General features: G+C 38.7%; 1 protein-coding gene across 1 annotated transcript; it reads left to right on the top strand.

Annotated features, from left to right (window-relative positions):
• The first annotated feature begins 3,329 nt into the window (after positions 1-3,329).
• Positions 3,330-23,281, top strand: cdc14ab (cell division cycle 14Ab). The gene is made up of 16 exons (XM_059341565.1): positions 3,330-3,687; positions 4,219-4,309; positions 5,395-5,470; positions 6,211-6,303; positions 7,226-7,305; positions 10,358-10,424; positions 11,294-11,356; positions 12,271-12,358; positions 13,677-13,907; positions 13,988-14,126; positions 16,511-16,652; positions 17,534-17,634; positions 17,761-17,808; positions 17,898-18,026; positions 18,238-18,541; positions 19,888-23,281. Exons 1-16 carry the CDS (start codon positions 3,588-3,590, stop codon positions 19,915-19,917), a joined length of 1,782 nt encoding a protein of 593 aa, XP_059197548.1. The 5' UTR covers positions 3,330-3,587; the 3' UTR covers positions 19,918-23,281.
• The last annotated feature ends 1,349 nt before the right edge of the window (positions 23,282-24,630 follow it).

Here is a 24,630-nt window from a genome sequence, read left to right as displayed (position 1 = left end):
CTTTTAATTTAATATTTAAATCTCCTGATTAAATAAAAGAAGAGAGCAGAAATTATGTTTTATTTCTGTTCTCTGTGAAAACACGAACCTGGACACGTGGACCTGAGCAGATAATCGTGTCTGACCTCGTTATCTCTCGTTGTGTTTACTTCATCATGTCAGCAACATTTTATCCAACATGACGTTTGACAAACAGCAGATTAAACAAACTGTTAGAAGAGCTGGAGCAGCAACTCAGCATGTTTCACAGAGAACAGAAATAAAACATAATTTCTGCTCTCTTATTTTATTTAATCAGGAGATGTTAAAATTAAATTCACATTTATGTGTGAATATTCTTAAGAATTAAACGTTCATCGCTCTTTGACAGGCTGTATGGCATTAATTGGACATATAATATCGTTTATTGTGATATTTTCTGGGACCAAATATCGTCTAACAGAAATAATTTTCGTACACTGGATAATATATATTATAGGAGTCAAGGCAGATCCTCAGACTTTAAAAAAAATGTCATAATATCATATGGCATCAACTGACTTTAAGAGCATTCTGGGTCAATATAAGGCATAGTAAAAAATGGCAAGACCTGAGGGTAATAGTTTGAGTTGTGTTTTTTTGTTTGTTTTTTCTCATCTGTTTTATTTGTTCCTTATTTATGTTCTGTAACAATGTCTGTTGTGTGTTGAGGTTATAGGTTTGGATATTATTCTGGTTCTCTGAGGGACCAGCCCCACGCTTAGGATTGGAAGGTGTCTCGCTTTCTCTAATAAGTTTTTGACTTTGGCAAGTTTGTGTTTCTCTGCATCTTATCAGAGTTATTTTGATTTACCCTATGTGAGAAATATGAGTTGTGGAGGTTGGAGTTCTGTACATATCCTCTGTAACCTGTTGGTTAAATGTGATAAAAATATAATTAAAAATTAAAAAAGAAAAAGAAAAAAAAAAGAAATAGTTTTCATCACAGATCAAACTGTGGAAAACTTTATTTTAGTTGAAATAAAACGTGTTTTAATAGTTTGATGATGTAAAACGACCCCTGAAAGAAGGATTTGAGGTCAGTTTTGCTGTTGGATTCTGGGTATTGTAGTCTGTTTTCGGAGACTCGTCTGTCCAGGTGAGCGGTTGAGGACCGTCCCTGGTGGACCAGGACTTCCTGCGGTCCCCGTCTTGTTTCCGTGACGTGGTCGTCGTGGTGTCGTGTTTGTCCCTGTGACCTGTTTCCTCTCATGTACAGTGTGTACAGCAGGAAGTCCAGATCAGACCTGAATGTGTGTTGAAACCTGAGCCGGCTGTAAACTCACACCTCTGTCCCCTCTGGAACCAGGTGCAACCTGATCCGGGTCACCTGACACCTCACAGCTCAGCCGGCCGCGTCCTCCCAGTCTGCTCGCCGCCCTGCAGCATGGCGGACGCCGGGGCCTGGAGGACCCACCAGGACGGCCCCCGGATCCTCCAACCTGGACCTGGACCTGGACCTGGACCTGGACTTGGACTTGGACTTGGACTTGGACCTGGACTTGGACCTGGACCTGGACCTGGACCTGGACCTGGACTTGGACCTGGACCTGGACCGAACCGTGTGTGGATCTCTCTTATTGCAGGTGAGCCTGTGACATCATCACTGTGATCTAAACATTAATGATGAAAGCTGCAGCCAATCAGGAGGAAGAGCTGCTGTCATGTGGACTGATGGATGTTTATATTTATATTGTTCAGTGAGATCATAAAGTAAACAATAGCTGCAGAGAAAATGAAAAACATTGAGTCATGATAATAATAATAAAATGATATTTAAAAACAGTGTGAAACTGTAAATACTGAGACAGAATCAGGTCGAACTTGATACCCAGGGACACAAAAACCTCAAAACAACATATTATTATTATATTTTATTTTATTTACAAAGCAACAAGTGGTCGTTGTGACTCAGGATCAGAGTCATATTCACATTTCTGTTGGTCATAAATGGAACTAAACTGTTTGATGTTATTTTTATTTTCCTATTGTGTCATCATTTTAACTATTACTATTATTATTGTAGGGTTATTATAGTTGTTATTATTGTCTTTATGTCCGTTATCAACACATACATTTTACATATTATTTTACCTTGTATCAACATCATAGTTTTATTTCTGCTTCTTTACACCAAAAAAATATTTATTATTATTATCATTATTATTATTATTATTTAGGGTTTATTATTTGTATTTATTATGTGATTTTTCATATTTAAATCAGGTATATCAGTTCAATCAGAACATATATGAGTATATTAAAAGACATTTGCTACCATTTTAATAAATTATATTAAAAACTTTGAAGGACAAAATGTGACGTGTATGTGTAAAAAAGGCAAAATAAACAATTGACCCAAAACATTCATAAAACAGAACAATAAACATTTTGCATCTGATTCACAACCATCTGCAGAACTGATATTTAATAATATTCAATTCATCATTTAAATGAATGATTGCTGAATCTGAAGGTTATGATGTTAATTTAATCGTCAATAAATGAGTAAAAATCCAGCTCACTGATTTCATCCTTAATAGATCTGATCTTGCCACTGAAATATTATTTTTAGCATAATTATTTTTTCTTTGTTGTTGAAGAACAAAGTGTACAAAGTTTAGTTTATGATCAAATTGTAAAATCAAACAAAAAAGGAGCATCACTCAAATAAAAAATAATTTGATCAAATCAAGTCTGAGATCTGAGTTTATATTGTGAAAAAAAAGAAATGAAAGAGAATAAATGTGACCAATTAATATACATATATTCTATTATAAACAAGAAACAAAACAACAATAAAATCCAATCTGTTAATATACAGTTTATTTAAAAAACTTTTTTTTCAGTTTATAAAGTTGGTTTTATCTTGATTCTTCATACAAGAAGATTTTATTTATATTTATTATATTTCTTATGTTGTGTAAAACATCTAAATAACTTATTTAATCAGAAAAACAACAGCAACAACAACAACATTTTTGCAGGACTTTTAAGATGTAAACAATGAGAACATTTTAACTTTTTAAGACATCCAGATGTGTTTTGTGTCTTAAATTTTACATAGTATTATACAATATACAAAAATAAGTTTAAGAAAACTTAAACATGTGAAGTTAGATGAAAGAACTCAGTTTGTTGCTGTCGGTACCTGAACGCCTCACTGTATGTATGTGTCCCAGCGGGACATGAAGGTAGCACGCTCAGTTCTGCTCGCTGATTGGCTCTGGGAGCGGCTCAGGTTGCCATGGTAACGTGTCTTAAGGAGGATTTGTTCAATCAGAGTTTCAGACTCCGGAGCGGAGCGGAGCGACACTGCTAATATGCTAACATGCTAACCCCGGAGTGTTTACCGGAGAAAACACGGAAAAACAAACGACGGAAACGGTGAAAAAAAAGATTCCTCAGCGTCCGCAGGGGCTGATGGGAAACCGAGGAGAAAGTTTTTAAACTTTTAAACAGTCTCACCGCTCACCTGGCTGCTAGCTCCGCTGCTAGCCTGCTAACGGCTAACCGAGCTGCTAGCAGTTTAAAAAAAGTTTGAGACAGGCCGGGAATTAGACGGAGCCATGACCGGGGAAGGAGTCAGACACTCCCCGATCCTGTCCGCCCTGTTCGGCCTGAGTGACGAGCCCGAGCCGCTGCTGGGAGCCGCTCAGCTCATCAAAGGTACAAATACTTTATACTCGGTGTACAACAGGTACAAGTACACAGTTTATTCAAGATAGAAATACTTTAACACACAGTTTATTCAAGGTAAAAAAATACTGTATACACAGTTTATTAAAGATAAAGTTGAAAATATAAACATTAGTAAAAAGGTAAAAGGATCTTATTCATTAAATATGAAGAACATCTAAAATAAAAATAATGTGTTGATGGTAAAGTATCGATCAGTTGATTGATCAGGGTCGCCATGGTTACTGATGGTTTCGTCCTCACCTGTCTGTGTGTGTGTGTGTGTGTGTGTGTGTGTGTGTGTGTGTGTGGCAGACTGTGTTGTGTTCAGGGTGTGTGTTAGTAATCAGAGACATGAGTTCCCTGTCAGAGGGGGTGTGTCACTCTGCTGTTTATTGATCAGGTTGTTTGTAAACACGTGGTCATGTTTGTTTACTGATGCTATCACTTGTTTATTTATTTAAACATGTAATGACAATCATCCACTTCCTGTGTGTGTGTGTGTGTGTCTCTGTCTCTTAGAGCGTCTGTACTTCGCCACGTTACGCAGTAAACCGAAGAGTACGGCCAACACTCACTACTTCTGCACCGATGACGAGTTTGTCTACGAAAAGTAAGTTCAGTACATTTCAGCTCTATATACGTGTGCGATATGTTTTCTATATAATATCTATGGAGCATGTGTGTGTGTGTCTGTGTGTGTATTTGTGAGAGTCAGATATTTAAATCTGTGTGGATGCCACCGTTTGTTCCATGATGATGAACAAACATTAAAAAAAGGCTGCTTCCTGGGGCCATGGACCCCCTGCTCTCTGTGTCCTCTCTCCCTGTGAGGAGGGAAGGATGTCAGACCTGTTTGATCTCCAGACTTTACATGACTTTTTGTTGCGTAATATCCATTGATTCATCCTCTCGGGTCTTTTATCCTCTCGGGTGGCGGGGGGCTGGAGCCGAGAGGCAGGGTGCACCCTGAACAGGTCTCCAGACTATCACAGGGCTGACAAATAGAAACAGACAAACATTCAGGCTCTCATTCACTCCTATGCACTATTTCGAGTTACCTATTAAACCTAAGCTGCATGTTTTTGGACTGTGGGAGGAAGCCGGAGGACCGTGAGAACATGCAACTCCACACAGAACCACTACACCCACATGTAGCCTTGCAGAATATTTATTTATTTATTTATCCTAAAAATAACATAAGACTTTATTTATCCCACACTGGGGAAATTTCACTTGTCACAGCAGCTTAAGATACAGGTTACAAAGATATACAAATGAGAATAAAACAGAAGACATTCTATAAAAACATAAATATACATGTATTATTAACATAATTAGCAATTTTATGAAACAATATATGAAATATAAAAAAGTCTTATTGTGCATATGACTTATTTTGTTTTGAAAATAATACAAAATAAAAGTCTGCACGCCGAGATGATATCAGACGATCTACTGTTTTTGATTTCAGTGTTAATGAATATTTGTTGAATATTAATGTTAATATTTGTCTTGGAAATCTTCCAGGACATGTGGACCGAAACACAAACGTGTGTGTGTGTGTGGCCGGGTTGTGGTTGTGGTTGTGGTTGTGTATACTCGTACTTCCTACATATTGAGGACTAATTACGTTTTAAACCAGTAGAGTGATGACTGTTTAAGGATGAAGACTTACACTGTGTGTGTTTGTGTCAGTTTCTATGCAGACTTTGGTCCTCTGAATCTGTCCATGTTGTACCGATACTGCTGCAAGCTGAACAAGAAGCTGAAGGTGAGTTCGAGCCGCCGCTCCTCCTGCAGGAATGTCCAGAATGCAACAGGGCAGGACGTCACGTTCACCGTGCATCTCTCTCTGCAGCACCTTCAGTGTTTGGTCTCGCTATGTTTCTGTTGCCACGGTGACCACATTCTTCTGGTCTGCTGTTGTCACTCGTCATGACGACCGGACAGTCCGGATTCACACCTGAGACACAAAGCCTCAGGGGTCAGAGGTCAAACCTGCTCTGCAGCTCTGACCGATGTAACTTTATTCATAAACAACATGGAATATATAATAATATCATGTGTGTGAATACAGAAACATCAACTATAAATAACAGAAATAAATAAGTGATCAATGAGGTGATAAAGAATCAGATTAGAACCAAGATTGCCGCCTCTGTGTACCTCATTTCTCTCTATTTGTTGTTTTTCACCCACATAGTTGTAAACAACTCACGTTATCATTCTGCATGTTTTATATTATCAAAAATTATAATTACGACAAATCGATTTTTCTGGATCATTCTGACACATCACGTGTCTTTTACTTTGAAACTCTCTCTCAGGTGGCAGTATACTTCCTGTCAGTCACATGATGAAGGTTTAAAAGTTCAGTGTGTTTATTAATAATAATAAAGTGTGATTAAATAACCTTCAGATGTTTAGTTATCAGATATAAAACAGGTATTGATGGTTTCAGTCAGTGTTCTGTGGTCATGTGACGTCTCTTCTTCTTCTTCTTCTCTGCAGTCGTTCACGCTGACCAGGAAGAGGATCGTTCACTACACCAGTTTCGACCAGAGGAAGAGATCCAACGCCGCCGTGCTGATCGGAGGCTACGCTGTGAGTCATCACTGTCTGCGCTCCTATTGGTCAGACATGCTGACATCATTCAGTGTCCAGTGTGTCTTTATTCTGATAACAGAATAAACGTCCAGAAACCAGAGAACAAAAACTATCAGAAGTGAGACAAACTCACTCACCAGAGTTCATATGGTCAAGCATAAAAGTTCGAATATGAACCTCAGCAGGTTCAGGATTATTGATCCAGTTTCTAACAGAAGAACATGCTCATGCTTAAAAGTATGTTTTCTTTAAAAAAAAAAAATCACCAAAAACCCACCATTTATCATAGAAAGAAACAGTCAAAACAAGCATTATCTTCAGAGTTTGAACCTTCTGACGGTCCTAACCCAGTTCCTAACGTTTCCATTAGAATAAAGTGAATCTTAAAATGTTGATATTTCTGTCAGAATCTCTTTGTGTCATTTAAAATAAAGCGTTTGCACTAACCAGATCCTGTTAAAAACATTAAATTCTGCTCCTCCGAGACAATGTGAAGATTGATTCTGCTGAGACCAACGGTCACATGACAAATCTGTTTACACAGAGCAGAGAGGAGAGGACAGGAGAGGCTGTATACAGGACAATACTTCAATATGTGGACTTTTTTTTCCAGCATTCATGAAAATATATCATGCAATATTAATGTCCAGTGTTATAATACCACGCACACACAGCATGAAGTCAGTGCACACACACACACACACACACACACACACACACACACACACACACACACACACACACTCACACACTCTCTCTCCTGCTGTGCTGAGTGTGTGTTGAATATTTGATGTGTTGAAGCAGCTGAAACAAAGTGACACAAACCAGTGACCATGAGCAGCCTGTTGACCTGTGTGTGTGTGTGTGTGTGTGTGTGTGTGTGTGTGTGTGTGTGTGTGTGTGTGTGTGTGTGTGTCAGGTGATCTACCTGAAGAAAACTCCAGAAGAAGCTTACAGAGCTCTGATCTCTGGATCCAACGCCTCCTACCTGCCCTTCAGGTGAGTCCTCTATATTATATATATACATATAAATCCAGCAGCTTGTTTTTCCAAACTAAATGTAACTTCTACTTCAATCTGATGATTTATCGTCTTTCAGTGGAAGATCATTTGAAGATTGTGGTTTTGATTTTGTTTGTCAGATTTGCAGTAGACAGTAACAGTGCACATGAGAAAAAAACTTTAGATTTTAAATCACTCAGGAGTGCACAACAAGAGGCTTTATTTCATGAGGACATTTATTTATTGATATTGATTAATTGACATTAGAAAACATGCTGTGTCGTGATACAGTTATTGAAATATATGAATTGGCATCAAGATTTTGGCCTTAAAATCAGAAAGTCTCAGAGAGCATGAAGACATCCTGTTAGAAAATGTTTTATTACATATTCTGTTAGTGCTACTGTTCCTCCTCCTCTCTCTTCTTTTGTAGTTTGTATGAAACAGAATATGGGACACAAACTGTGTGTCTGTGTGTGTGTGTGTGTGTGTGTGTGTCTGTGTCTGTGTGTAAGAAGGATAAAGGCCTTGTTGTTGTCTGTCTCTGGTTATATAACAGCAGTGGGTTGTTGTTGAATGGAGGTTTCCTCTGATGGATTAATCATGGAGAGGCCACGCCCACTGAGAGACACACAGCAGTGAGGCGTTCAATGACCATCAGACTGACTGATTGTTGTTTAGTTTGTTTCTGCCATGAAAACAAAGGTTTATTATACAGAAATAACCCCTGCAGTGGCCCCTCCTTGTGCCCCACATGATGCTGGGCAGGAGAACTGGCAGAGATTCTGCTTCTGGTGCAGTGACACCAGATCCAGATCTCTGGCTGGTTCTAGGTCCCCTCTGGTTGGTTCTTGTCCCCCTCCGGTTGGTTCTTAGCCCCCTCTAGTTGGTTCATATCCCCCTCTAGTTGGTTCTTGTCCTCCTCTGGTTGGTTCTTGTCCCCTCAAATGAATTCTTGTCCCCTCTCATTGGTTCATGGTCTCCTCTGATTGGTTCTTCTCCACTCTTTCGTTTTTTTGTCCCCCTCTGGGTGGTTCTTTGTACCCTCTGTTTGATTCATATTCCACTCTAGTTGGTTCTTGTCCCCCTCTTTTGGTTCTTGGTCCCCTGTGATTGGTTCTTGTCCCCTCAAATAAATTATTGTCCCCTCTCATTGGTTCATGGTCCCCTCTGTTTGGATCTTTGTCCCCTCTGGTTGGTTCTTGGTCCCCTTTGGTTGGTTCATGGTCCCCTCTGATTGGTTCTTGTCCCCTCTTTTGGTTCTTGTCCCCTCAAATGTATTATTGTCCCCCTCATTGGTTCATGATCCCCTCTGATTGGTTTTTGGTTCTCCTATGTGGTCTCCCTGATTTGGAGGTTCTGCTGTATCAGATCTGGTCCTTTTGTCTTCACTTTGAAATGCTGAGTCAGCATTTGTTTAATGTGTTCACATGTTGCAGCTAAAGGCTGATGTATGATGACAGCTGATAACTGCTACTATATCGCATAAAGTTGCCAGTTCAGATCTGGTTCTGGGCACATTAGCCTCAGGAGAGACTGGGTGACGAGGTGAGGACAGGCTGTGGGCTCAAGAGTGTATCATTATTATCCAACATACATGTGTATTAAAAGTATAAATAACAATACAAACAACATCACTGTGATGTTTCACTGTGGGTTTCGTCGTCTGTCAATTTGGTAAAAATCAGCCGACTTTGTTTTCACTTTTCATCCTGTGAAAAAAGTGAACATGTTGGTGTTGACACACACCTCCCTGTGAAGTCTCCATCAACGGAAAATTAATTAGCAGGTGTTTAATAATTAATGAATTGTTTCAAGTCATTTTGAACAAAAAAGTATCTGACGCGTCTCTTCCCCTCATTAAAACTGAATATAAGATTTAATCTGTTGGACAATCTGTCTCCTCGTCTCAGTTCACTGTTGGGGACTTTTTAATAAAACGATCTGCAGATGAGCTGATGGCGACAGTATTTATTTATATATATATGAGCTGAATGTGAGACATGTGTCACTGATGAGATAAGTGAGACTGACACTGCTGTGAGAATGAAGCTTCACACTCTGATGTTATTTCTGACAAACTCAAACGTCCACTGATTGAAAAACACCATCACATTTAAAGTAATGAGGTCCCTGGGTGAAGGGACTCCAGAGGGGAAATGGTATGATATGTGCAAAACACACCAAATTACAACACAAGCAAAAGTAAACAGATAAATGCTCAGCAGCCATGTTGGAGATTATGTAAGCACATGGATCCAGACCACACACACATTTTTGGAAATGCACCAAAATACAATCCTTCTGGGGAAAGTTCACTCAGTTCTCTGTGACCAAGATTCTTCTGGTAGCTGGGAAGAAGACCATTACTAAGAACTGGTTTAAGTCTGACACTCCAACTTACCAACAGTGGATGTCCATTATAGATGACATACTTGTGATGGAACAGCCCACATATGAATTAAAAATGAAAGATGTTTTTATAAAAGTTGTGGGAAATGAAAAAACATATAAAGGAAGTCATGATTAATCAGATGGCCGTAACACTTACTAACATAATTTCACACAGGCTCTGTTCTTTTTTGTTTATTTGTTTATTGTTGGTTTTTCTTTCTTTTCTTTTCTATTTTTTCAGTCCATACTAGTGTGAGAATGTCTTGCACAGTATTGTCAACACTGAAAACTAAATAAAGATTTTTAAAAAAGTAATGAGCTCCCATCCTGTCCCGTCTAGCCAACACAGCAACGGGGAGGAATAAAAAAGGATAAAACAGAATTATTAGCGTTATGTCCAGAATAAAGAACTGTAAAACTGATCCATTATTATTGTCATAGTGGATGTGCGATTGTGATTGTGATTCCTGTCCTGTCTAGCAGGAATCCCCCAAAGTTTGTACAGAAGCTGAGCAGCTCGCTCTTAATGTTTGGTTTAGTGTTGATGTGACCTGAACAGACGACTCAGGACCTGCTGCAGCTGACAGACTGCTCTCACTGTCAGCTGCAGGTGTGTGTGTGTGTAATCCTCTAACATGAGTGTGTGTCTCTGCAGGGACGCCTCCTTTGGTAACTGCACCTTCAACCTCACAGTGCTGGACTGTCTGCAGGGCATCAGGAAGGTGAGTTTCACCTGTGTGATGTCACAGATAGGCCTGTCACCATAACACATTTTTTAGGATGATATATTTTCCCAGAAACGATCACGATAAACGATAGTATCGTTGTATTGATGTTGTTTTAGTTTTATCATGATATTAGAGCGTAATAAGTACATTCTTTTCCACAGCAATTAATTTTTAAATCTAAAGAATGTTAAACATTGGAATTTAAAATGGGGGAAAAAATATTAAAGTATCATATATAGATAAAACAAATAAATAAACTACAACCAAAACAGATAAAATAGACTTTCAGGCTGTTAACAAAACATTGCACTGACATAATCATTATGTATTATATTATTCGATGATTCAAATAACATATAAACAGCTGGAATGGCTGCTTGGGAAATATTTTTTTTATTAGAAAAAAGAAAAGAAATATTATTTTTTTGGCCTGTCAAACATTTGCACCATTACTTTAAACACAAAAAAGCACAAAAAGTCACATATGTAAACGTCAATATATTGAGTCCAGAAAAAACTATCGTATCCATTTTTATATATCGAACGATAAGTCTGTATAGTGATTATCATGACAGGCATAGTCACAGTCAGATATAAACAGTCCAACAGATGCAGGAGATCTCTGTGATATGAAACACAATCAGGCTCAGTCAGAGTCGTTCTGGTCGACTAAAAACAGCAAAATTCAGCTGCTAAAAGTCGGAAAAACAGCCAGGACAGTCACAGAATGTGTTAATTAATGTCACTGAAAATAAACAGACGTAGCCAAGCATCAGAAGAGTGTAAAAGGTCTCTGATAGTATCACTGCTCCATCATCAGGACATGAGTGGCTTTTAATGTTGTTGTTGTTGTTGTGTTTCAGGCTCTGCAGCACGGCTTCTTTGACTTTGAGACGTTCGACGTGGACGAGTACGAACACTACGAGGTAAAAACCAAGAAACTGGAAATACTGATACTAAAACCTGTACTACCAGTATCTGTACTACCAGTACTAATTAATTAAGCCTCCTTGGGTTTCTTGAAAGGCGTTACATGAATTTTCAAGTTTTTATTGTTCAGTACTACCTGTACTTCCAGTACTACAGTCATGGAAAAAATATCAGACCATTGTTTTCTTCAGTTTCTTGTTCATTTTAATGGCTGGTACAACTAAAGGTACATTTGTTTGGACAAATATAATAATAACAACAAAAACGGCTCATAATAATTTAATTTAAGAGCTGATATCTAGACATTTTCCATGGTTTTCTTGAGAATGATGTTGGTTATTACCAAGAAAACCATGGAAAATGTCTAGATATCAGCTCTTAAATTAAACTGTTTTGAGCCATTTTTTGTTGTTATTGAACAACTAGGCATTGAAATTAAGGAGATTGAAGAGAAAGGGTGGTCTATTATTTTTTTTCGTGACTGTAAATTATTATGAAAATTATAATTATTTACTACCTGTACTTCCAGTACTAGCTGTATGCGCTTCAATCCATATTTATTGTTGTTTAACTTTTCAAAAACATTTTGACTGCACACAGCAGCAGATATTAATTTATATAACCTCAATAACACAACAACTTTTTCAGCACAAAATTATTTTTATTGAAATAAACTCATTAAATAATGTGAATCACTTCATACAAGTTTAGGATTTTTAATTTTTTAGGGTGATGATCATAGGATGACATACGTTCAGAGTAGAAACTTCAGATGTAAAAGAGGAACACGTTCAGTCAGTCACACAGCACCAGGAGCAGACAGACAGACGGGTCTGTGTCCTGCAGCAGAGCGCCCCCCTCTGGATCCTCTCTGTAACCACGTGTTTAATGTTCTGTGTTTCCTCTGCAGCGGGTCGAGAACGGAGATCTGAACTGGATCGTTCCGGGGAAGTTTCTGGCCTTCAGCGGGCCGCATCCCAAAACTAAGATAGAGAACGGTGAGTTCCCACTAACAGCTGATCTCTCTACGCTCAATGATCCAATGATCAGCCTCATGTGGGACTGATGAAAATGATAAACGTTGTAATGGTGTTTCTTGCTGACAGACAGACTCTCCACTGTTTTTTTTTTACTTTAATAATATCCATAACAAATCTGAAAGCTGGAAATAACACACCATGAAAGGAAAAAAAGCTTATAGAAAAAAATGCAGAAAGATGTTTGTTGCCTTTTTGTTGTTTTATTTTGCTTCGTGTTTTAGTTTGAAATGGTCAGTTTAAGCTCTGAAGCACTTTAAACACTTTTTTATATATAGTTTTATATATATATAATTGTGTATATTATATATAAAATTGTGCTTTTCTTGAGAGCCGTTCAATTAAATAAAGACAAGCATTTCTCTACACCTTATTCTTGTTTAAAAATCATTCACATTATATGAAAGTTTTGGAAAGCGATAAAAAGGAAACCTTATGACGTTAAAGGCGACGCAATGAAAAACTTGGGTGCAGCTAAATTTTGTGTTGGTGCAACTAAAAAAAAAAAGTTAGGCGCAGCAGTGCAACAAGATAATCTGGAGCCCTGCCTTCAGCATTCAGGGGGACACAGAAACTGATGGTTTGACTTTGTCTTGAACTGTCAAAAGTTCATATTAACCCATTTAAGCCAGGAAAGCATCACCGCATTTCTACCATTATAAACCAGGGTCGCTGTTGTGTTATTCTACCATTAAAGCCGGGAAAGCAGATACGTCGTTTTGTAGTATTTGTAGTTTTTTCACCTATTTTTGATCTCTTGGCCAATGAAATGCATCAGAATACATGTGGGAGTGTCGCAATGCAACATGTTGATTTTTTTTTTTAAAACGTTATTGAAGGTTTGGACAAATATAGTCAACTTCTCATGAAAGCCACAGGTATAAGCTCTCAAATACTTTTTGTATTTCATTTCTATCTGCTACAGAGGCTGAAAAATCTATTATTTAGTAGGAAGAGTTGACACTTCTGTTGAATTTCCAGAAAAACTTCAGGTTTTAGGTGCTTATTTTAAAATCGCCCAGAGGTTTTACAGCCATTTTTTACAGCCGTTTTAGGCCTGAATGGATTAATGGAAATCATTCTTGGACAAATCTGTCCTTGTTTTTTCACTGCAGTATATAAAATGTATAGAAAAACAAGAAGTCTATAAGTCCTGCAGCTCTGTGGAATCAGCACAATCATGGCTAGAAGTGGGAACAACTCAAACATGTATTTGTGCAGAATAACGGTTAGAAATCATAAAAGAAGTTGAATTCCTGTGTTGCTCCGCCCCCTGCAGGTTACCCGCTGCACGCCCCCGAGGCGTACTTCCCGTACTTCAGGAAACACAACGTGACGACCGTCATCCGTCTGAACAAGAAGATCTACGACGCCAAACGCTTCACGGACGCCGGCTTCGACCACTACGACCTCTTCTTCTTAGACGGCAGCACGCCCAGTGACATCATCACACGCCGCTTCCTGCACATCTGCGAGAGCACGGACGGCGCCGTGGCCGTCCACTGCAAAGGTGAGGACTTCCTGTCCTGTCCTACAGCTTCCTGTCCTTCAGAGTAAATGTCCTCATATCGCTGTCTGTCTGTGTGTCAGCTGGTCTGGGCAGGACGGGCTCTCTGATTGGCTGTTACATGATGAAGCACTACCGCTTCACGGCGGCGGAGGCCATCGCCTGGATCAGGATCTGCAGGCCGGGCTCAGTGATCGGACCGCAGCAGAACTTCCTGGAAGAGTGAGTCACTGATTATTATCACCGTCATACAGCTCTTTTAATAATAACTTTATTTATATAGCACATTTTAAAAACATCAGTTTACAACAGGGGTCTCAAAGTCAAATTACCTGGGGGCCTCTGGAGGCAGTATCAAAATGACCCAAAAAGACACAAAATGATAGAAAATAAACTAAATTACTTAAAGACACAAAATGACCAATAAAGACACAGAATTGCCAAAAAAAGACACAAAATTACTAAAAAAGACACAAAATTACCAAAAAAAGACACAAAATTATTAAAAAAGACACAAAACTATTTAAAAAAAAAGACACAAAATTACCAAAAAAGTAATTAAATGGACCTTCCACACACAACACGGTAAAGTGACATTCATATAAAACTCACATGAAACTTTCATATCAAGGTGGGGGGCCACAAAATATCGTCCTGCGGGCCTCGAGTTTGAGACCCATGGTTTACAAAGTACTTGGACAGAGAGCAGTTAATCACAACAATATGATGCCATAAGGCTAAAAACTGTTCTTATATTAAAAGAAAATCAATAAGAGACAGAGCAGGAACAATCACAAGACATTCTCAGATACACAGAATTAAAAGGTAAAAGGAGTATAAAAAGTGAAGAAGTGAAAAGGAGTGGTGAGATGGACAGAATTAAATAAAAGCAAGTCTATAAAAGTGGGTTTAAGAAGTGATTTAAAAGAAGTTACTGACTCTGTGCGCCTTATCTCTGGACTTTTGGGTCTTTGAAAAGATAAGAAATAAGAGAAATAAACAGTCTCACAGCAAGGTAGAGAGGAGAAAGTCTTATAAATATAACATACACTTAAATTGATATATAATTTTTCTATAATATTATAACTCATGAGGCACCACAGGGCCTGAGAATGAGGTCAGTACGTGAGAATAACAGATAACACTTCACTTCATTAAACAGCTCATTGGATGTTTTCACAAGTCTGAGCTGTTCTGTGACTTATAAAGTGATTTGTGTGTTCAGCTGTGAAGTGAAATCTGTTGGAGATTAAATGAAGTCAAGCTCTGCACGAGAGCATCAGCTGACTGCTGAGATATCACTTCCTGTTTCTGCTGCAGTAAAAGCTTCTCCTCAGCCGTCAGGTCAAGAGCTTTTATTCAGCTTTTTCACACCTGAAACAGAGACGAAGGTGTTATTGTTTTATTTCTGGACATTAAGTTGTGATGTCCCGCTGGCAGCAGCTGCTGGTCAACAGTGACACCTGCTGGTTCAGTTCAGTACCTCGCTCCAGCTGCTCTGAACATTTTAACACCAAGCTGACTCTACTCATGACGAGTTTCACTTTCTAAATGTGTCTGAACTTCAGCAGAGTTCACACAGATTATCCGAACACTTCAGGCTGCTGACACCAGCTCAGAGATACTGTGTGGAGCAGTGTGTGTGTGTGAGGCAGCACAGACCTGCTGCTTATCTCTGGTGCCAGGCTGTGTGTGTGAGTGTGTGCTTGTGTGTGTGTTCCAGTCTGTGTGTTTGTGTTGGCCTCCAGAACCAGAACCAGAACGCCACATAAAGCAGGTTTCTACAGAGTCAGCGTGTGAATGTGCTGATGAGGCGACGTTATCAACCGTTAACGGCTGATGGCAGACACCCTGAAGCACTTAAACCAGTTTATACCATTGACACTTGGTTATCAGTTATTAATTGTTCCATAAAAAGTGACAAAATTACGCTTAAAATATCACTATTTGTGTCAGAATCTCTTTATTCTCCATGTGTCATTTGAAATATACCAGATCCTGTTAAAAACATTAAATTCTGCTCAGAGACTGTGAAGACATGATTGATTCTGCTGAGACCAACGGTCACGTGACAAATATTCACTGAGAATCTGTTTACACAGAGCAGAGAGGAGCGGACAGGAGAGGCTGTTTACACAGAGCAGAGAGGAGAGGACAGGAGAGGTTGTTTACACAGAGCAGAGAGGAGAGGACAGGAGAGGCTGTTTACACAGAGCAGAGAGGAGAGGACAGGAGAGGTTGTTTACACAGAGCAGAGGAGAGGAGGGAACATGACAATACTTCAATATGTACAATATGTGGAGGAAACTGTTTTTACAACATTCAGGACACTTGGAAAAGTGTTTATTTATAAATTCTGTTTTATTCACATTAAAAAAAAAAACAATAATCTAAGAAATGCCATTTCTTTTCTGATTCATTCTAACTGTGTTACTCAAGACCAGTTTGAGTTGTTCCCACTTCATGATTGTGCTGATTTCATAGAGCTGCAGGACTTATAGATTTATATAAGTTTTATATGTTGCAGTGAAATACAAGAACACGGAGAGGAAAATGTAAAAAGAGACAACAATGCCCTGAAACTGTTCATGTGTTTGTGTTTACAGGAAGCAGGCGTCGCTCTGGTTGCTAGGTGACAGCCAGCGCTCCCAGAAGGCCAAACTGGAGGAGAGAACGGTGTCTCACCTCATCACCAGCATGGACGACCTCAGCTTAAACTCCGCCCACAACAGCAACAGTCTGCATGAGGTACACACACACACACACACACACACACACACACACACACACACACACACAGAGCAGTGTTTCCCAGGGAATTAAACTTTTATAAACCCTGTGATCAGGGCGCTCCTGCAGAGAAACTCCCTTGAATAAATAAAGGCTTAAAACAACATGCCCCAAATGTTCCTGAACCTTTGTGTTCTCATGTTCTAGATAAGATCTATTGGCTTTCATAAAAGAACATAGGGGAAACATATTTAGTGTGGCCTTTGGAGGGTCGTCCAACAAGAAAATGAAAGTGTTTTTCAGTTAAAAATATGCATTTTCACATAATTTTGGATCATTTTTATCACAATATACAGGTGCATCGAAATAAAATAGAATATCATGTAAAAGTCCATTTCCAGTTGTTCAAGTCAAACAGCTCCAACCAAGTATTGAGTCATATAGATGGACATACTGTTCAGAGGCCAACATTTCCATATTAAACAGCCTTTTTAAAATTGGTCATTTGTAACATTACATTTTTTAAGACAGTGAATTTTAGGTCTTCATCAAATGTAAGCCATAATCATTATAATTAGAAGAAATTAAATAAATTAAGACATGAAATGTTTAATTCTGTATGTAGTGGATCTATAAAATATGTTATTTCCACTTTTTGAATTGAATTACTGACATAAATTAACTTTTCTATGATATTCTAATTTATTGAGATGCACCTGTATGTCAAGAAAAATGTGAAAACAATACCTGAGCAGTTGTCAGTATACCTGGGTGAGTGAAAAGTCTTTATGTGGGAAACACTGTAGAATGTAACACACACACACACACACACACACACACACACACACACTTCAGGTGTGATGTCAGTGGTCTCATGGTGCGTTTGTTTCGTCCCTCAGATTGAGACGCTGGACAGTGGACCGGGTCTGACTCAGGGAGACAAACTGAGAGCCTTAAAGAGCCGGCGTCCACCTCGACCCGCCACCACCGGAGCTCTCAGGTACCAGAACCAAGACTAGAACCAGAACCTGCAACCTCGAACAGACCGGTCCCGGAGTGATATCAGGGCTCTCAGACAAGCTGCAACTTCATCAGTTGTTTGATGACATGATGTGTTTCCTTTCAGAGTGGAGGAGATGAAGATTCACAGCAGGTCGGCCTCTCAGCCGCTCAGGTAACCTCTGACCTTTGACCCTGAACACTTCAGGTATCTGCTGTTCTTGTAATCAATGTATTGATCATGAACTGCGTCTCTGTGTTCAGACTGTCGATGGGCGTCGGCCAGGGCCCCTCCTCCCCCCTCAAGTCCTCCAAATTCCCAGCATCCTCTGCTTCTGCTGCAGCCAAGAGGATCGGAAGAAGTCCGTCATCAACGGCGTCCAACATCAGAAGGTCAGTAACACCGCCCACTTCCTGTCTGACTCACCTGACTTCCTGTCTTCCTGTAGTACCTGTTAGTACCATTCGTTTCAATAAACATTCAGTAGTTCTGCTTGCAGCAGGTCGTAGTATCACACGCTGGAAACAAAAATGGAGAATGTGGCGGAAATGTTCTTCATTTATGACAGAACCAGTGACTGTAACTGAACTTTACCCCCCCCAGCTCTCGTTTGGCGAGCTCGCTCAGCGATCTTTACGCCGCCGACGTGGAGGAGGACAAAAACTCTCCGTACTCCTCTCTCCCTCCCCCCTCCTCCTCTGTCAGCTCCTCCCCCTCCCCTCTGGCCCCGCCCCCTCTCAGTCGCTATGGTAACGGCCCTCGCAGCGCGCAGCACGAGGTCAACAACAACAGCGGTCCGTACGGCGGCGGCAGGCCGGTGCCGCAGGACTTCAGTCCCTACAGGGGCCCAGGGCCCTACAGCGCTCTGAAGGGCCCGTCAGGACGCTACCTGAGCCGCTCCATACCTGTAAGTCCTCTGACACAGCAGCAGCTCAGCCCCGCCCCCCTCTCTGTTGATTGGTTCTCTCTGCTCTGACATCACTAACACTCTGATGAATGGTTAGCTTAGCTTAGCACAAACACTGGGAACTGAGGGAAACTGCTAGCCTGTCTCTGACTTTCTTCTAACAACCAATGAAAATGTCCAGTGTGTTTCTGTGACTCGTCTGACAAAGGTCACATGACCATGTGTGAATCATGGTTTCTATGGCAACTACTTTCATGTTTCTGGTGTTTTAATATTTTGTTGTTTAATGAGTTTCACATTAACGCCACTAACATGAAGCTGCTGCTGAGATGAGGATTGTTAATCATCACACGGTATATTTTAATTATAATGTTATTATATAAACATTCATAAAGGCCATAACACCTGCAGACACGACTCAGGGTTGGAAAAACAAAATGCCAACCTTCACATCGGCTATACTACCTGCAGACATGACATAGGGCTGAAAAATTAACAAAAACCTGCAAAAACAAAAAAACAACTATCATAAAGGCTCCACCGCCTGCAGTCAAGACTCAGGGCTGAACAAAACACTGTCTTAAAGGCTATAATATCTACAGACACTATTCAGGGCTGAAAAACAAAATTCCAACCTTAATAAAGTCTATAACACCTGCAGTCATGACTCAGGGCTGAAAAAAAATCCCACCTTCATAAAGGATATAGACACGACTTGGTGATAAAAAATGAAATGCCATAAGGCATGAATGCTTCATAAGGGCTATAACACCTGTAGTCACATCTCTGGGCCAAAAAAAACCTTCATAAAAGCTATAATACCTACAGAAAGTACTTAGGGCTGAAAACAAAACGTCAACCTTCATAAAGGCTAAAACTCCTGCAGTCACGACAAAAACATTTTTTTGAGCCCTATAATACCTGCAGTCAAAACTCAGGGCTGAAGAAAACTCCCTCACCAAGACTGTAATACCTGCAGTCAAAACTCAGGGTTGACAAAACACCTTCATAAAGGCTATAATACCTGCAGACACTGCTCAGGGCTGTAAAACAAAACCAGAGTCTTTAGAGAACTCTGGTTCATATTATTTAAAAAATATTTTTAATTCTTATTTTTTTATCTACTATGTTATGAGGTCTTAAGCTGCACAGTTTCTGTTTAAATAAAGGTTTATTTTGGCCGGCCTGAACAGTCTGCGAGACTGCAGCGCCCGCTACTGCCCAAACAATTTTTTAAATCATGTTAGCTATAACATGTGTAATAAGATGTGTTATAACTTGTGTAATCACTGTTTCAGTATCCTGATGTGACACACTGACTCTGCTGTCTCTGTTTCCTCTCTCAGTCTCTTCAGTCTGACTACATCCAGTACTAGAACTACAGATCTCACCTGAGGACACGTTACCCACAATCCCTTGCACCTGATTACCCACAGTCCCCTCTGTGTGGGACGCTCATAAAGCAGCTCAGTGACTGAAGAGACTCTGACAGCAGCTGCTCTCTGAGCATACGGTATGCTAATGAGCATTATGCTAATGAGCAGTATGCTATTGAGCATTATGTTAATGAGGCGTGTGTAAATATGATGTAATCTATGTGTGTTTGGCTGAAGAAGAAGAAGAAGATATATTTAGATAAAGAAGACAGATTTTATATTTGTGACAGAAGAAGAAAATATTTTTGTTTTGAGCTTTTTTTAAACTGAAGGATCAGCTGATACAGTATTTACTTCCTGTCTCTGACCAGTTAACCAGCAGATTGATTGTTCTTTTCTAATCAACAGCAATAATAATAATAATAACAACAACAATAATATTAATAGAAGAAGGGACCCAAAAACTGAACTCAGGAAAAAGTGTGTGTGTGTGTGTGTGTGTGTGTGTGTGTGTGTGTGTGTGTGTGTGTGTGTGTGTGTTTGTTGGAGGGGGGCGGAGCCTGTCGCAGCCGACGCCCACTCAGCCTTAAAGAAGCTCCTGATTGGCCGTCTCGTTGGTTTAGTTTTTGAAATGAAGGATTTGTTTTAACGAGGAGATTTATTTTAACGACTGATTAATAAATCTGAGCAGATAATTAAGTTTTTACTGACGACTCTCAGCTGCTCGTCTCTCTGGCGTCCTGTTAGAAAATATAAACGTATATATCTTCCTCTTTTTTGTAAAATTAATATTTTTAGTTAAACTCGTGAGAAACAAACAAGAGTCGTGTTAGATTTTACAGTCGTGGTGAAACTGAATGTTTTGTGTTTTTGTGGCGTTTCATGACAAACGTTCAGACACTTTAATGGCACACGGTGACCTTTGACCTCTGACGGGACGACTGTTTGATATTTAAAGCAGCAGAAGAACTGAATGTGTTTTTGTAAATTAACTGAATCTGATTATGATGTGTTTACTGAACGGAGGAAATATATTAAAAGGGAATTTCGGCAGTGAAAACGACCCTGAGAACATGAAGTGTTTACGGTCAAATTAACTTTTTTCACTTCCACTATGTGGAGCGAATCTTCACGTGGCGTTCAGTTCTTTGACCGTTTTCTAAACTCCAAAGGAATCGTTAAAAAACTCACATTCTGGTCCATTGAGAGCGACACATAAGCAATTTTTCTGGACCGCGCCACACAGAGCAATATGTTTAGTTTTTGGACGATATGAGACGATTAATAAGAGCACACAAGTCGGCCGCCGTGTCTCACTCAGCGGTGACTAGACGGTTTCCAGTGGTGGAAGAAGTATTCAGATTACTTTACCGCAGTAAAAGTACTAATACCTCACTGTGAAATTACTCCACTACAAGTTAAAGTCCTGCATTTGAAAGTATCAGCATCAACATGTACTTAAAGTATCAAATAAAAGTACTCAGATTGTTTTATATATTCTGAATATATTATTAGATTATTATTATTATTGATGCATTTATGTAAGCAGAGTTTTACTGTTGTCGAGGTAGGGCTAATTTTTAACTCATATACTGTTTATGTGGTTTAATTTATAAAAATGTGTAATCATTTAAATTTATCATGTTTTTATGTTTAATCTCGACCTGAAAAGCTACTAAAGCTGTCAGCTAAATGTAGCAGTGGAGTAAAAATATTTGCCTCAAAATGGAAATATCAAGTTACATATATGGAAATACTCCTGTAAAGTACAAGTACCTGAAAGTTGCACTTGAGTACAGTGCTAAATGTACTTAGTTACATTCGAGCTTCCCAACAAATAATCTGTAACCTGTTTTCACCTCAAGGAAAAACATTAGGTTACATTGTAACTCTGGTTCTCTGAGTGAAGAGATGACAGTCATGGAAAAAATGTTAGACCACCCTTGTTTTCTTCAATTTCTTGTTATTTTAATGCCTGGTACAACTAAAGGTACATTTGGTTGGACAAATATAATGATAACAACAAAAATGGTTATTGGTTATTATCAAGAAAACCATGGAAAATGTCCAGATATCTAGATAAAATGAACAAGAAATTGAAGAAAACAAGGTTGGTCGAATAATTTTTTCCTTGACTGTATGTGGAAATACTCCAGTAAAGTAAAATTACCTGAAAGTTGCACTCAAGTACAGTACTAAATGTACTTAGTTACATTTGAGCTTCCCAACAAATAATCTGTAAAACCCTAAAATATCACGTTTTCACCTCAAGGAAAATGTGAGGTTACATTGTAACTCTGGTTCTCTGAGTGAAGAGATGATATCTTTCATATGTATGAGATAGTCTCGGGACGATAGAGAACGTCAAGTCAAAGTTTATTTATAGAGCACATTTAAAAACAACCTCAGTTGACCAAAGTGCTGTACAGTAATTAAAATAATATAAAAATCATACACAAATATAGTAATAAATAAAAACAATGAAAAACAATAAAATAATACTAAAACAATAAAATAGTTATAAAAACTCAATTTAAAAACAGAGTTAGACAACACTTAAATCGTCACAACAGTCGTGTGGAACATTTAATATAAACAACAAACTGTAAATCGTGCGGGCGCCTACAGGGACTTCATGGTGCATTCAGGTGCACCTCGTAACCTTTAAGAAACTCCAGCCCTTCTGCTCTCCAGTGGCTCATTTGTTCCCAATCAACTGGCGAAATAACTTTCTGTTGTCGTAAATAAAATGATTGTTTAGTGTTCGAACTCCAGGACTGTTAGGAACCAGAACCCGTCGATCGCTCATCCCGTTAAACTGAATTAAAAGGACACAAACTGTCTCTTTATGTGAACATCTGTCAGCTGATTGGCTGTCTGCAGATCAGCTGACTGGTTCTCAAAGCTCTGATTGGCTGAAAGCTGGACGGTAAAGATGAAGGATCTTCTACCTCTGATGACATCATCACTACGGCTTCTGTGTCACACGACTCGAAACGACGCAGACTGTTTCAAAATAAAAGCTCCAGGGACACGTTTGAAAAATAAAAAAAATAAAAAGCTTGTGAGCGCTGACATCATCAGCCTGTGACTGAGTGAGTTCACCTGTCAGGTGTGGAAGGTGTCAGTTATTAATATTTATGACGTGGAAAGGTTTCTCAGGCTCAGAAGTGCCTTCATGTGTTTGATTTATTTTCATACAGCGCAGCAGAGGGCTTTTATTTTGGAATAAACAGCATCCTGTCTGGTGACGGTGTAACTGAAGAACTTTATTTCTGTATTTTAATGTTCAAGTATTTTGTTATTAAAGGGAAAAGTTAGAAAATAACTTCAGAGACAGAAAATAAACTAATTATTCTTCTGACGCTGTTTCCTGTTTTTATGAAACATTTACTCTGAAGTCACAGTTCTTGTTCTTCACCACATCTCAGAGGGAAATATTGTACTTTTTACTGACAAACTCAGATTTTACTTTTTATTTTTCATGCATATAAAAACTGTGATCTTCAGCTTTCTGGTTCATTTAAAGTGACCGTGAACTGAAATTGTTGCATTCAGGGTCATTATGTTAAAGTCAGAATCATCTTTTAAAAAACAAACGGGTGTTATCACCAAAAATATCCAGTAATAATCCCACACAGCTCTAACAAAGACAAAATAATTTAAATTAAATAAAAATAAATATCCATAACACAAGTAATTTGGAATATTTTCTGTTTGTGTTTTTAAAATTGACTCGTGAACTTTTCACCTCCAGACAGTGAAAGTGTCTCTGGTCACATGACTCCACGTCATTGAGCAGACTCATCAGATCAATACGAGTCACTCAGAGTGTAATCACTCAACCTGAACATCAATCAATCAATCAATCAGTCTATTAATCAGTCGGTGAGTCAGTCAGTCATTTGGGTCACAGAGTCACCGGCGTTCTGTTGGCATTTAAAATGATAAAGATGAAGTCAAAAAACACTTAATTTGCTCACATAAGACAAAAAAATATATAATAGTTTAACAAAATATTTTATTTCTGTATATATATATATTTGATATAATAATGTTAAATTATAATGTCTAATCATTTTTTAAAAATTTATTTTTAAGAGTTTTATTGTCAGTGTGGAAAGTTTTCTGTTTTTCTGTTTTTTTATACCAAAGACAAAATGAAGTAAAAGAAAACATTGAAATTATAAAACATACATATACATATACAAATAAATCACACATATTTTGTTTTCTCTAAAATCAATTAAAAAAAATCAAACTATGAACGAGTTCAGACAATATATATGGATGTTTTTTTACTTGTTCTTCTAATAATTCATTATTGATATTTTATAGAGCTCTTAACCCAAAAAGCCGTTTATTATCAAAACAGAAAGTTATAATCAGTTGAAACTTTGTCAGGAAAAATCAGAGATTATTTTATTCACATCTTTGTAAAAAAAAAACATCCTTTTTTTCCTTCTTTTTTTCTGATTTCTGTCATTCTAACTGTTATTCTGCAAAAAAAAAGTGCTGAAACAGATTTTTTGGGGATATTGGAACAAAAAAATAATGACTGCGTTTTGACAAACTGGACTGAAAGAAAGAATCAGAGTCCTGATGGTTCCTGCAGAGGGCGCTGTGGTCTGAGAGCTCACATGATCACACAGACACAAGAGGAGGAGGAGGAGGAGAGGAGGGGAGGAGGGGGGGGAGGAGGAGGAGGGGAGG

This window comes from Centropristis striata, chromosome 9 (genome assembly GCF_030273125.1).
Source record: "Centropristis striata isolate RG_2023a ecotype Rhode Island chromosome 9, C.striata_1.0, whole genome shotgun sequence".
NCBI lineage: Eukaryota > Metazoa > Chordata > Actinopteri > Perciformes > Serranidae > Centropristis > Centropristis striata.
The sequence above is the reverse complement of the archived record's forward strand: the minus strand, read 5'-3'. Positions and strand labels throughout refer to the sequence as shown.